Here is a 14,624-nt window from a genome sequence, read left to right on the forward strand (position 1 = left end):
CAAATGATCCCATCATCCGGATAGTGAGCATAGTATCTAATAGGTAGTTTTTCAGCCCTTGTCCTCCTTCCCCTCTTCCTCCTCCAGTAGTCCCCAGTGCCTATTGTTGCCATCCTTATGTATCCAATGTTTACCTCTCACTTATAAGTGAGAACATGCAGTATTTGGTTTTCTGTTTCTGCATTAATTCACTTAGGATTATGGCCTTCAGCTGCATCTGTGTTGCTGCAAAAGACATGATTTCATTCTTTTCTATGACTGTGTAGTATTTCACGGTGTATCTGTACCATATTTTCTTTATCCAATCTATCACAGATGGGCACCCATCTGTGCCCATTTTGTAGAATGATTTACCTTCTCTTGAGTATATACCCAGTAATGGAATTGCTGGGTTGAATTATTTTCCATTAAAACTGTACTCGTTTTTGATTGCTGCAGGGAAAAAAAAAATCACAAACAGCATTTAAAAAATTTACCACAAACAGCATTTAAAATAACACAAATTTATTTTCTCACAATTCTAGAGTCCAGAAGTCTCAGCCAGTTTCTTCTCTGTGAGTTTCCCAGGGCAGAAATCAAGGTGTTGATCAGCCCTGGCTCACTACTAGAAGCTCTAGGGGAGACTCTGCTTCCAAGACCACTCATGTTGTGTGCAGTTCAGTTCAATGAGATTGTTGGACTAAAGTACTGTTTCCTCCCTGGCTCCTGACCAGGAGTCAATTTCACCTTCTAGTGGACTCCTACATTCCCTAGCATGTAGTCTTCTTCAGATTCAGAGCTGGAAATGGCTGGTTGGGTCCTTCCCATACTTCATCTCTCTTTCCCTTCTGCCTCATCTCTCCTTACAGTGCATTTATTTGACTCCAGCCCCAGAGTTTTCTTCTTGTAAGAGCTCATATGACTTCAGACTAGGTCACTTGGATAACCCAGGATAATCTCCTTAGTTTAATGTCTGTAACCCTAATTGCATCTTTGAAGTCCCTTTTATCATCTAACGTAACATATTCACAAGTTACAGGGATTAGAACATGGACATCTTTGAAGGCCAAGCTGCCTACCTTTTGGAAATAGGCAGTACATAATTTATAAGTAAAACAGTCAGTAATCTTTTGTTTTCCTACTGGAAGCTTGAACAAGTTTCTCTTTGTGTTTGGAGTGAAATAATTTTAGCACTACATGCTGAGATGATTGTTTTTTTCTAACATTTTACTCTCCAGACTCATATCTTTCCGCAAAACAGCCTACCATTTTTCCTACTATTTGTTTATTATCATTTTTTTATCTTTTGTTTTTTCTCTCTTATGAATATCTATAGTATTGATTAGGTGTTCCAGATACATCCTCCAAGTCCATTCCCTAATGTGTTCTGTTTCCATGAGCAAGTCTATTTAATTAGAGACCTATCTAGGTTATTGTTTGTTTTTCCCTTCCTTGGTTATTGGCCCTCTTAGATGATTATTTTCTTTTATCTGCTTGCTGAGCAAGTGGTGGCAATTCTCAGGAAAGCAGAGACGTCTTTGCTCCTGGGCGCCGGCAGTACACTGGCTGTGAGACACTGGCTGAGGCGTCAGCAAGAAACCTTTCTGACCCTATTCTCAAATTTCCCACTCTCAGTAGATGAAGAGGCTTCAGGCAAGCTCTTTAGTTCATCCTTAACTCTTTGGAGGCCAGGCAGGTTGGTAAAATTCACCCCAGCAGACGTCCACCTACACTGGATCTCCAAGTTTAAACAATTCTCTGGTTCCGATTCATTCAGTCCTCGCTCAAGTGCCTTTATTCTAGTCTCAGGCTCTCCAGTTTCCAAATGGCAAAAAAAAATCCCAACAGCTTCCTTCTTGGCACTTTTCTTGTCTGTCTCAGGAGGCATGAACAGGTAGAAGCTGGTATTCAGAGTGGAGGAAGAAAAGGATGTGTTAAGCAGACTTCCTCCAGGAGTCTTCCTTGCAGTTTGCCAAGTCTTCATGTTTTTTTCTACTACACTTTAAGTAGGACACTCAATTTTTCTTTGAATTAATTATATTTAAAGATCCGTTTTATCTCCATTATTGGTTTACTGACAAAGTCCCTTTGATTTATTTTATTTTATTGCATTTGTAATGACTCTTTCCAGAACTTAACATTTTATGTATAGTATAAAAATTAAAACAATACAATTCTATTTGCTCCATTCTGTCTTTTGCGCTACCATTGTATTTTACTTCTACGTATGTCTTCTTTCTCCGATTAACAAAATATACCTTTCTTGACTACTTCCAGATTTTGTGTTCTCGTTTTTAGATGTCAAAGTGCCCTCAACAATTCCTAAGTTTTAAGTTCTTATTTATGCCCCCTTGTGTCTTCTGGTGATTTATTAGTAGGGGAATAAAGTAATAGATGCAATTAAATTGTGCATTCTCTGCAGTCCATTTTGACTTTGTTCATACCACTAGTGTCATACATGATTTTCCCAAAACATCATAAGATTCTTAAGATTATGTACTAACAAAGTTCATCTCTGTAAGCATAATTATAATCTGATATATGCCAAGTGTTTAATAGGCATCAATAAATAACACAGGCATATCAGAAATATATTCTAGAAAAATTACCTAAAAGTCCCCAAGAGAGTAGGCACGATACAGTTAAACCAAAGAATACATATTAGTGTATGCATGTGGATGTTAAGGCACAAAAGGACAATGATTGGTCTTAATACAAGTTTCCTGAGAGAAATTCTTTGTATTTTCCAGTCAAAACAATTTAATTCTCAACTGATATCCCAATCAAAAAGTGAACTATTTTCCAAACAAAGTAATTTTTTACTCCCAAACTTTGTATTCCACATGCATTCAACACACATTATTATGTACTTTCTCAAGGCTGTCTGAAGATAAAACTGATTAAAAAGTAGACAATTTAGAAAATAACAGTGAAGTCCATTTTTATGCAAGTATAGCCCTCCTACCCACAAAAAAACACTATTTTCACACTAAAAATTAAATAATAATAACAATAATTTATTGGTTCATATAATGAATTGTGTTCCATATTACTTACTATTTATATATTAACTCAGTCTTTTCACAACAATTCTATACAGTATTATTTTCTACATATTATGGATAGTAAGCTGAACTGAGAGCAGTTAAATGATATGAAGTTAGGCTTACTGAATTGATTAATGAAAAAGACATAATATAAGCCCTGGACTGCATGGTTCCAGAGTTTGTTATGCTTACCATTATTCCAAATGGCAATCACATCTTAAAGCTTACAAAAAAAAAAAAAGCAACTCCCTGAAGTCACTCTGGTGTGATGACAATTATCATTAAGAGGGTAATTAAGGAAGTTAATAAGAGGTGAAAGAAAATAAGGTAAATGTATTAAGAACAACCTAGATAGCATGCACTTGGTAAATGGAAAACGTTCAGCACAAACTAAACCAGAATGGAGACCATTTATTATTGATCATTAAGCTATCTATTTTTAGTCAAGGCTTCTTACCTATCTTTCATAAGAAGGAGTCAGCAGTTAACTTAGTGAACAGCCTGCCCTGACCTAGAAGAGATTGCACTCAATTGCTGCTTGAGAATACAGGTGAGAGAACCCCCACCAGGTAAGTCATGGCCTCAAAATGCACCATTCACAGTGATAGATTTTAGCTCTCTGCAGTGATAAAAACCAGAATTAGAAGATAAGGTTCTGGGAATAGGAACGTTTGAGTTTTTAAAGGCAAAGCTCCCAGGGCAGATAATGCGTGAGACTAAAATCATCCAGAATGAGACTTACAATTTTACATTTCATCTCAGTCCCAACCTGCAACTGGGTCAAACCTACCTACTACAATATCATGTATAATTTTGTTAATATATACAAAATAAATATATAGGTGTATAATATTCTCATTCCTGAATGGGTGACTGCTTAATTAAAAAGCAATATTAAAAAACAGAAAATAACATAAAACAAAAATTATATTAGGTAAGAACATATTTCAAATATAAAAGAATTTAAATCAATTATGATTTTTAAGACTTCAATATTAATTATTTCTTTAGAAAAATGCATTTATTTTTTAAAATATGTCAAGATAATCTCATGAAGAATGTTGGATTTGAGTTAAGAATCTACTGTGGAGTTTGCTTCTTTACAAAACATTCTTAAGTGTTATCTTTGACACAAACCCATACAAAATAATTTTGTTGTTACAAAATTCTAAAATAAAATTTAATTAAGAAGTTGAATACAAACTCTTATGTTGTTACCTTCTCAAAATACCTATAAGTCATAATTAATTTGCTTACTTAAATAGGCCCTGTATATAATCACAAAGGCATATTAATTGCAAATTATTTATTCTGTGCTTCTGAAAATGAGGTTTTTCTAAAATGTTAACTATACATTTGGCAGTACAAATTTTTCAAGCTTTGGCATGGTTTATAAGGAAAACATTAATTTGAATGAAAGGAAATATTGAGACTGCAAACTTTTTTACCACCTGGCAAATGTCAATTTGTACAACAAAATGTTATCAGAGAAAAATAGTCACATGGCAGGAATAAATAATGTTTAATATCCCATATACTCCCTATGAATCTCATTGCTGTGCACAGTTACTGGAAAAACTTAATTAGCAATGGCATTCTGTGCTGAAAGCATCTAACACTTTCAACCATGCCTGTAATTCAAACATTAGCATTCAAATCAGCCCACAACTTGCATTTTGGTATTTATTGAGTGAATACCAATTAAATTGTCCCAAATAATCATTTCCATTTCCCATAGATTGTATACCTAATAGCTAAGAGTCCCATGAAACATATCATCATTTGAGATGTTGGATTTTACATTTTCTAGGGAATTTTTTTTGAGATAATGATAAAACCAGTTTTTCTATTGTTAAAAGAAATGTCTCACTCTCCTGAGCACTATCTTCGTGTCTATGCAAAAGATATGAGTAAATCATGTCATTAGCCATAAATTCAGGGTCAATATACTTTGCCATTTAATAATTTATAAAAGCTGACCATGCCCTACCCTGCATCCTAATGTATAAACATGGATTTTTCTTTATTTCAAAATAATAGAAGATTAACAGATTTTCAGGAGAGGATCAGGATTCAGATCAGACAAAAGTAAAATAGAAATTTCAAGAAAACAAAATCAAAGAAATAAACAGAAAAAAAGTTAAAAATACTAAACAATAATGGGAAGAGAAAAACATGATGGCACTTATGATAATGCTGTGAGTATTTAGCCAATTTGTTTTTATGCTCCATACAGTTGCTAGTTCTGTAACCATGGCACCAGCTCAAACTGGGCCTGCTCTGTTGTTATAACAAAATATCAAGTTATCTTTCAGGTAAAACAGAGCCAAAAACTGTAAGTCATATAGTCAGGGCATGTGCCCTAGAAAAAGCTTTGACCTCTAACAATATCTGGAACCAAAAGACTGGGACAAAATTAGAATCTGAATGCTGAAAACTTTCAGAAGTGAGGGATTCCTTGACTTGGAAGATGCAGGGCTACACTTTGCCTCAACATGGCTTACTGTAAATGATCACATCTGAAGCCCTCTAATCAAACTCTGTCAAGTAAACATTCCTAAATCCTTTCTGTTGCCCTCTAACCCCTTAAAACTTGCTTCAGGACCAAAATCAGGAAAACTGATTTGAACCCGTCTCTCTGTTTCATGGCCAATTTTGCAATAAAGCCTTCTTTTCTCACAAGCAAGTGCCATAGTTATTGTCTTCTCTGTGCATCAGGCAGCAAGCCCATTTGCTCTCTAACAGTTTCAGTAATTTTATTGCATTGTTCTGCTCTCACAAATTCTACAAAAAGCAAAAAAGGGAAATTGTTCAAGGCATAAATTTGGGGATTATATGAAGACAAAATTGGCCAAAATTATAAGGTATGTGTGTATAATTTATAAAAATTATATCCAAGGGTATTTTTTATTTTATTTTTATTTATTTATTTATTTATTTTGAGACGGTGTCTCGCTCTCTCGCCAGGGCTGGAGTGCAGTGGTCGGATCTCAGCTCATTGCAAGCTCCGCCTCCCGGGTTCACGCCATTCTCCTGCCTCAGCCTCCTGAGTAGCTGGGACTACAGGCGCCCGCCACCTCGCCCAGCTAGTTTTTTGTATTTTTTAGTAGAGACGGGGTTTCGCCGTGTTAGCTAGGTTGGTCTCGATCTTCTGACCTCGCGATCCACCCGTCTCGGCCTCCCAAAGTGCTGGGATTACAGGCTTGAGCCACCGCGCCCGGCCAAGGGTATTTTTTAAATTAAAAAGTTGCAAAAGTTTTACTACTCAGTCATATCTTTTGGTCAGAAGTCATTTGCACAGACTTACACTCTGGCTTATAACTGTAAAAAGTCCTTCTTATGACCTCACACAAAACTTAACTGAAAATAACAGTTTTAAAACAATGTTCTTAAAATATATGGTTTGAAATGCTTAACTTATAATATATTTAAGTATTTCCACTTGATAAGGGTATTGTTATTCCAGAATGTTATTTTCTATCAACTGCAAATATTGGTTAAACATCTAGTATTTTCCAACTACCATAAGAGACACTGGGCATAAAATGGTAAGAAAAGCAAATTGAGTCTTCGAATTAAGGCAAATTTGAGCTCTTATGAATTATAAAAGTCTAGAAGAAACACTGATAATTAAAGAACCATTATATATTTCACAGTTTTTAGAATGCTGAAGAAGCGTAAACCTTGACCACATCCCATAATTTAGACAGACTACAAGAAAGTGTTATAGAGAAGCTAAAATCTAAAAGTTGAGACTTCAATGATGAGTAGGAGAAAATGAGGAAGTAGAACTTAATATGAGACTCATTTGAATAAGGATTAATTATGCAGATTATATTGAATGTTACATATAATTATATTTTACATTTTGTATAAAATTTTATTCTTCCTTTTACATTTCTCAGTTATTGTGATTTTGTCTTATTTTGTTTGTTTTCCAAAATTATACATAACCATTATGAAAATTTAAACCATAGCAGGAAGAATAAGGAAGAAAGTTGTTAGTCAATTGCCATATCTTCAGACAAAAGCACTTTCAGTAATTCATTTATAACGTAAGAAAAACTAATGTGAAAACAAAAAAAAAACAAAAAACTAGGAATCTAATATCATGACAGTGGCAATTAACACCATTAGACCGTGTCATAATTCTTCATCCAAACTACAGCAATTATCTTCTCACTGTCCACTTCCCAAGTAGCTACTTGCCTTTAGACTTCAACCAGTAAATAGAGTTCAAGAACTTAAGCATCCAGTGTTTAAATAGGTTTTAATCAATGCATAGGAAAATTCTAAGTACTTTTGAATTAAGCATGTTAATCATGTTTAACATGATCATAGTTTTAAACAATAAATTAGTTTAGTTTGTCTTGAAATAAGACTGAGAAGGTGAATTGATTCAATTATTACTATGACATTGAACTAAAACAGGAAATTATAATATTGAACTAAAACAGGAAATCAATTAACATAATATAGTTCCTTATGTTAGAATCCCATGAAATAATATGAAAATATATAAGCACATGTAAATTTAAAAATACTAAAGTTTGAAGTAAAGTAGTTGCAAAATAAATCTATCAGTGTAAAATTAGAAACACCAAATTCATTATAAATGATAGTGCTTATTATTGGTTACAATATGTTGATAATTAAGCTAAAGTCATGCATTTAATTCCCGGATGTTCCAGTTTACTCTGCTTTGTTTTAGAGACACAGAATGAATCACAATTCCCAGCTGTCTTGGAAGTGTGTATTATTGATGAAGAGGGATACACTGCCAATATGTGGACAGATTAGTCCAATTCCATTACAATGACAGAAAAAAACAATTCTGAGCACATTTCCCGTAGAGAGTGGGTCAGCACAGCAGCTTAATTTTTATTTCAGTTTGGCATTAACATGTGCCTCTTGTAGACAGATGCGTAATGACAGTTCTTTGCAATGGTGAAGGGAAGTTTTTTTTTAAAAAACCATGTAACAGCTTTCCAAAACAGGTAATTTTAAGACTGTGAGATTCCTGAATAATATAGCCAATTTATCCAAATATTTCAGGCTCAAATTACAAGGCACATATTAAAGGTTCTGATTTGGCAATGTTAATTTCTGACATGTCCTGTGGTTCAATATTCAGAAGTGATAAAATAAATGATGGAATCTATTTACATGAGAAAAATTTCTAAATAGTCCAAAAATAGTTTACTTTTATCTTTAGAGAACAGTTACTCCCCTCTCTGTGGCCTAAAATTATTCCCCTATTTACCATGTCCCTGGTTTTTACCTGTCATGTTACACTAAGATCAAAATTTAAAAGTACTCTAAATGAAGTAAAACTAGAGCCATGGGCATATCCCAATGCTGTGTGTCATTGAAAGCATTAAATGTACCAAGAGAGCAATGCTACCATTATCTTCAACCTAGTGGAGATAATGAGAGACTCAAGTATTAGAAATAGGTAGGAAATACTGAAAACTTGAATACAGTGGCGAAAGATGTTTTCTTATATTTCCTGTTAATATATTTTAGGCATAGTGGTTCCCTCTTATAGTTTTATTAAAAGGATACATACTATGTTTAGATATTTTTAAGCAATTTAGTTTTTGTGGATTCACATGAGAATTTAATCATCTTTTATAAAGAAGGCATTTGAAATGGAAAAAAACTAAAACTTTTGAAGTATTCACATTATATGCCATGCCATATACTTAATACTTTATATCTAATTTAATTCTCACTTCAAAACAACCTTAAAATTATGATTAGTATCCTCATTTAATGATATGTAAAAAGTTGTTCAAGGGCTCCAAGCTAGGATAACCCTAAGTTTTAAACAACTAATGTACATGTAGACTTTTATCACTTAGTACCAAGAGACTTCTTTTTATTCCAGTCTCCAGCTGGTTTTTTCTTTTTTGTGTGATAGTACAGTATTCAGTTATATATACTACCACCCAGCTAGACAACGCTTTCGCAGGCCCCCTTTCAGCCATATGTGGATATATAACCAAATTGTAGCCTAAAGTACAAGTTCTGTCTTACTTTCCTAACTACAGGTTGGACTTAGGATGTACTTGCAAGAACAGGGCAGCCATCTTGAACCATAGAACAAGATATAAGGAAAATTATTCCCTAGCAGTGTCAAGCTGGGGAAACAGTCTTAGACGGACTGCCTAGACATTTCTGTTTGTTTAAGTTGCTGTATTTTTGTGGATATTTCTATTTTACGTTGTGTGTGGTTGTGACACTTTGTTAAAACAGCCTACATGATATACTATGACCAAGATATAACTAATATATAACATTGTTTTTATGTTTCTTGGTAATTATACCTCTGATGTTGAACTTGAACAAAACGTATTCAATCTTATGATGATGATCATAAGTTATGAAGACGTTTGCTTGTAATGCAGAGAAGAATACACAAAGAAATCAAACCTCAGTTTATCCATTTGAGTTATTATAATTTAAGAACATATTATGATACATGTGATTAAAAGCAATAAAATTGTATATAGTTAAACTTAATGTTACATAATCATTGCACATTAAGAGACATATCCACATACTGATGACAGTTGTAATATTAGATAATATCTCAAAACCACTACTTAATTATTTAAAACTAAAACACACACACACAAGACATACACAAAACAACAACTATTATACCAAATAAAACAATGAAATGGAAATAATTTCAATAATGAATACATTCTATAGTGGAAATTTCATATAAATAATGAATAACCCTTTCTCTAGCACTGCGGCATCCTTTGGCACAAGAAAATGGTGAAATATGTCCAGGTGCCACCTAGACTACCCCAAAAATAGAAGCACTAGGCAGAAAGTAGGAGCACATAGAAAGCCCACTGCAGATGAAGATTAATTGTGATGAAGATGCCTCCAGAACAAAAGTACTGCTAAATGTCATCACGTAAAAATTTTCCTTTTTATCACATTAACATCTCAATGATCCTTTGTCTAAATTTACTTTAAGAGACTCCCACATTATATTTGGTAATCATTAATTTTAGTATTTTTAATTTTCCAACAATTGAAAAATTAGCATATGCATACCATACAAACATAATTGTTTTAAAATTTGTAAGTACTTTCCCTTAGGTTAGATGAGAAAACTCCTAAGTTGCCCAAATAATGTTATTACATTGAAATTCAGAATTTTTAGTGACTTCAGAAGGAAAATAATTGCAATTAATGTTTCATATTAATGCAGTTAGGTAATTATTAGGCGAATCATAAAACAGTTTGTGAAGGGTAAAAAGACACTAGGCGATAAGATGGCTATATCAATTTTAGAGGCTATTTTATATTTAAAGGCATTAAGTATGCTAAAACAGGTCTACTGTTTTTAAATGATAAAAGTATGCAATAAAACATATTTGAAAACCATTTCATAGAGTTACTAACCACATACCATTGATACAAAAACTTGTCATACCTATATATCTATATTTACATGCCTACATGTATAGCTATATTTATACCTAGCTCAGTTGTACTAGTGTATGTGTGCATTTTTCCTTTTTTAGTATTTCCTAATTAGCTTTTCCTCTTTCTCAGTAGGGTCAGATCCAGGTCACAGCACAATTACACATATCTATGATTCCTGCAACACAAACATAATATTCTACCTCATTTTTTGATGTTCACATTTTTTCTCTCATTAAGGATCTGCATGAATCCATATGTCCAGTGTCACATTTCACATTGGATTACTCTATAATTGTCAGAGTGTGAACTTCCAGAAAGGGAAATTATTGTTTTTATAATAAAGCATATTTTATATGTTTTTATAATGAAGTGCCATGTCTTGCCTTGCACTGGCCATAAATCTGCCCTAGCTTTCTGCCTGAATGCACACTAAAACTCATGCAGAGAAGGCAGAGGCAGAAGCAGTGATTGGTAAGGACAGTTTTTTCAACAGTGTTTCTGCTTTGAAGAATGTAGAAAGATGAGGGCACTTCTATTTCAGTAGTTTGAAGGAAAAATTCTTGTTTGACAACTATGGCATGCAACATAAATTCTCATAGTTTGGCTGTTTACAGCAGTTGGTAAAATGTCAGAGTTGCAGTATGTATCAGCTGCAGAGTATCAATAGCAATGATGTATGTGCTTTCTTATTTGGTAAGACTGAACAAAGAGTGTTGCTTTTACTTCTGCAGGCGATCTGTTACATTTTTTGGTGAATATTTATGTATTTATTTATTGACAGCTATTAATGAAAGTAGTTTATAATACGGTTTCCTTTAGAAACTATAAGTAAATGAAACATAACACAAATTCTGATATGTACAATCTTACCAGGTGAAGATAAGGCATAGTAATGTAGATATTAAAATCAAAACTTGATTAAACATTGCAGACTGTGTTCGCTGAATTGCTCTGTGTAGATCATTCTAAAATAATAAAGAAAAAAGGTGTAAATTTTGATAAATACTGAATATGCATGAGTTTCATTACATTTACTAGAATACATTTCATGTCAACTCTCCTGTACATAAACATATATACATAATCAATGCATGTATTTCAAACAGAAATATTAGCATATTTCCATTTTGCTTAGATCTAAATGTAACTTACTCAAGCTTGCATAGTACAAAGATATTGGTATAGGAAGACTACCAAAGCACTGAATTTCAGTTTACTTGCATTACAGACATCTGAACAGGTATTGCACTTACTCCCCCAAACCCCTACATGTTAAGCATGACCTCTTACGGAAAATCCTAATTTCAAAAGATCAGAAAATAGCATGTTTAATTAAGGAAGAGGGAATAGATGAGTGAAACTACAAACAAAGCTCATTATCAGGAAAATTAACATCAATTAGCCCAGATAGTTTATCTTGAAAAGAAAAAAAAAAATGAAAAAGACAATAAACAAATTTTTTCTAAGTTTAATTTCTTTAGCATTATGATAAATGTCAATTCAAGATATACTATATTTTATCTTTCCAATAGCAAACAGTAAAAAATAATTTTTAGTGTTGTTTAATGTACAAAAGTGAACACTCACATGCACTACCCCTCAGGTACTTTGTTACAAATTTCTAGAAGGCAATTTGGTAATATAAGTCAAAACTCAGAAACACATCCTATCCATTTCAAGCATTAAATCATTAAGTATTTACTCAAAAATATAATTTTGAAAACTTAATCACATGAAAGTCATAAGAGATGGGCACCAATATTTATGTTCATCTTTGTTACAAAATTATAATACTTAGTAAATAAAATAATGAATGTTCATAAATGTTAAAATAATGTAAATATGTAATACAAAAATTGTTATATAAATTGATAGCTATATAAATTTAGCCAAATCCATTAAAACTGATTTGAAGGAGAAATTTTAATAACATAAGAACTAGTCCACTACATACCAGTATATGACAAAAAATTCCAACTATACAATCAAACATACATCATTATTCCATGCATGATATGTGTGCATATTTTTGCATAGAAAATATTTGAAGGCTATAAATTATTACTAGTGTTTAGTCTATGCAGTAGATTTCTGGATTTTTGTAATTTGTATCATTTTTATCTCAATTTTAAAATAATAAATGCTTAGGCTTAAATCAGTACAGCACGAGATAACTAACTTCACCAATAAAAATATTTCAATGAGTCATTATTTGTCTACCACTAATGTGTCTACCACTTATTTAAACAGAACTGTTTTGAAAACAAATAACTAAGCTGACTGATTTGGATTTCATCTCTCACCGTTTAGTTTCTAATGGCAGAGGTATTAATGAACAGAAAAGTAAATACAAGTTTAGCATCCGGCAAGAAGAGATATGGAAATAAAATGGAAAATGAATCTTAAATTAATAATGCAAAACAGACTTTTTTACTGTCAATATTGGTCTAATGTATCCTGTCTTGTTTGAGTTATTTTTTCCAACAACTAATAACACAGAAATTAATAAATAAGTTTACTTTTTTCTGATGTATTTTTATTCATTAGCAATTTAGGCAATCTATATTTAGTCAAACAGTATTTCATCGGGACAATTATGACAGCCCAATGTTTCTGCAAATCATTTCACAGGCCACACTCTCCCACCCTTTGGCCATGTACTTTCATAAGACTCCAGTGGTTACTCGATATAAACGTTTAGAAACATCCATTGAGTTGTGAATACTAAAATGTTATCCAAATATTCCTTTGGCCAAAACTGTAGTCATAATCTCTGTTTAAAACCCATTTAAATGGAAAATAAGTTTGCCTCCAGACCAGTATAATTTTCAACGCAGTAAAATTAATAATATTGAGCCCTTACTTTGTTGTGCCAGATAAAATACTATACACACATATTATACATATGTATGTGTGTACATTTTGTGTATATATATGTATATATAATTTCATTTGATTATCACAGCAAACTTGTAGGTGCTTTTCTTTGCAGATAAAGAGAATAGCAAAGAAGTCAGATCATTTGTCTATCACATTGTTCAGCGTATAGTGAACATGTATTAACATTTGTGGTATGAATGACTCAATGGCAATGCCTTACAGCTAGCTTTGAAGTACTAAAGCCTGTGGTAAAAATGTTTTGGTCATAGTTATAAACCATGCCGCCAAGCAGAGTCAGCCTTGGGCAAAATGCAACTGTGGCACAGCTCTGAGTTCTCCATCTTTTATTCTACCTCTCGCTGCCTTTTCCCCTAATGTCCCACTCACAACCCTGCTCAAGCAAATCCAGAAGGATGACTCTAAATGAGGGACTTCTGGCTCCCACATAGAATCTTAGGAAGCCCCACAGATGTTCACTGAATATGAGACTACCTACAATTAAGAGCAGTTTGACAAAATCACTTAAATGAGCCCTCAAAAGCCAGGAGTCCCATTATGCATCAAAAAACTGCCTTGGGAGGGAAGGATATTTGTACTCTGAAGATTGGCTAAGTGGCTGAACCAGTCCAAAAACCAATAAGGTTTCTAGTGATATTGAAATTCTGAACCATTTTTGTTTACCAGTCATAGGACCTTACAAAGGTAGTAACTTGGCAATATGGACATTTTACAAGTTTTCCTTCTGATTAAGATACAGCAGACTGTTCATTTAAGGTCTGTTAACCCACAAATTTATACTATGTATCTCTTTAATTATTTAATAGTATTTTACCAAAATGACTCATTTAAAAAAAACATTTAAATGAAACAATTGACTATGACCCTAAATTAATTTAAAATATGTTTAAAAATGAAACACTTGAAAATGTAATTACAGCTTAATTAATTCCAATAGTATGAGTTATACGTTATGGGAGAATGCAGAATAAGAAAGTTCAAGACTAGATCCTAAATTATGTCTTTCTGTTTAGTCTAAACATTGAAAATAAGAAATCGTTTAAAAATCTTTTCATATTTGCACTTCACTTCTATACTTACAATCATATTTTCCAAGGCATGTTTGGCAAGCCAACAGTTCAGAAAGACTGGGACAAATAGATTCCTTAAGGAAGGCCAGAATATCTGGAAAACAAACCGAAACTAGACTTTTATCTCAAAGCAATAAATCATACCCAGCAGACTGAAAAGAAATAGAAAAAAAGTTAT

At 32.9% G+C, this 14,624-nt stretch overlaps 1 protein-coding gene across 2 annotated transcripts in view; it reads right to left on the reverse strand.

The window, feature by feature from the left end:
* The window catches only part of KCNT2 (potassium sodium-activated channel subfamily T member 2), a 371,426-nt gene that overhangs the window by 213,595 nt on the left and 143,207 nt on the right, over positions 1-14,624 (reverse strand). For both annotated transcript variants that reach the window (XM_033196980.1, XM_033196979.1), the window contains exons 7-8: positions 14,457-14,540; positions 11,349-11,443 (exon numbers count right to left, since the gene is read on the reverse strand). In XM_033196980.1, coding sequence (XP_033052871.1) covers positions 11,349-11,443; positions 14,457-14,540 — 179 coding nt within the window. The remainder of the gene's footprint in view (positions 1-11,348; positions 11,444-14,456; positions 14,541-14,624) is intronic.

This window comes from Trachypithecus francoisi, unplaced genomic scaffold (assembly GCF_009764315.1).
Source record: "Trachypithecus francoisi isolate TF-2019V2 unplaced genomic scaffold, Tfra_2.0 Lachesis_group5, whole genome shotgun sequence".
Taxonomy (NCBI): domain Eukaryota; kingdom Metazoa; phylum Chordata; class Mammalia; order Primates; family Cercopithecidae; genus Trachypithecus; species Trachypithecus francoisi.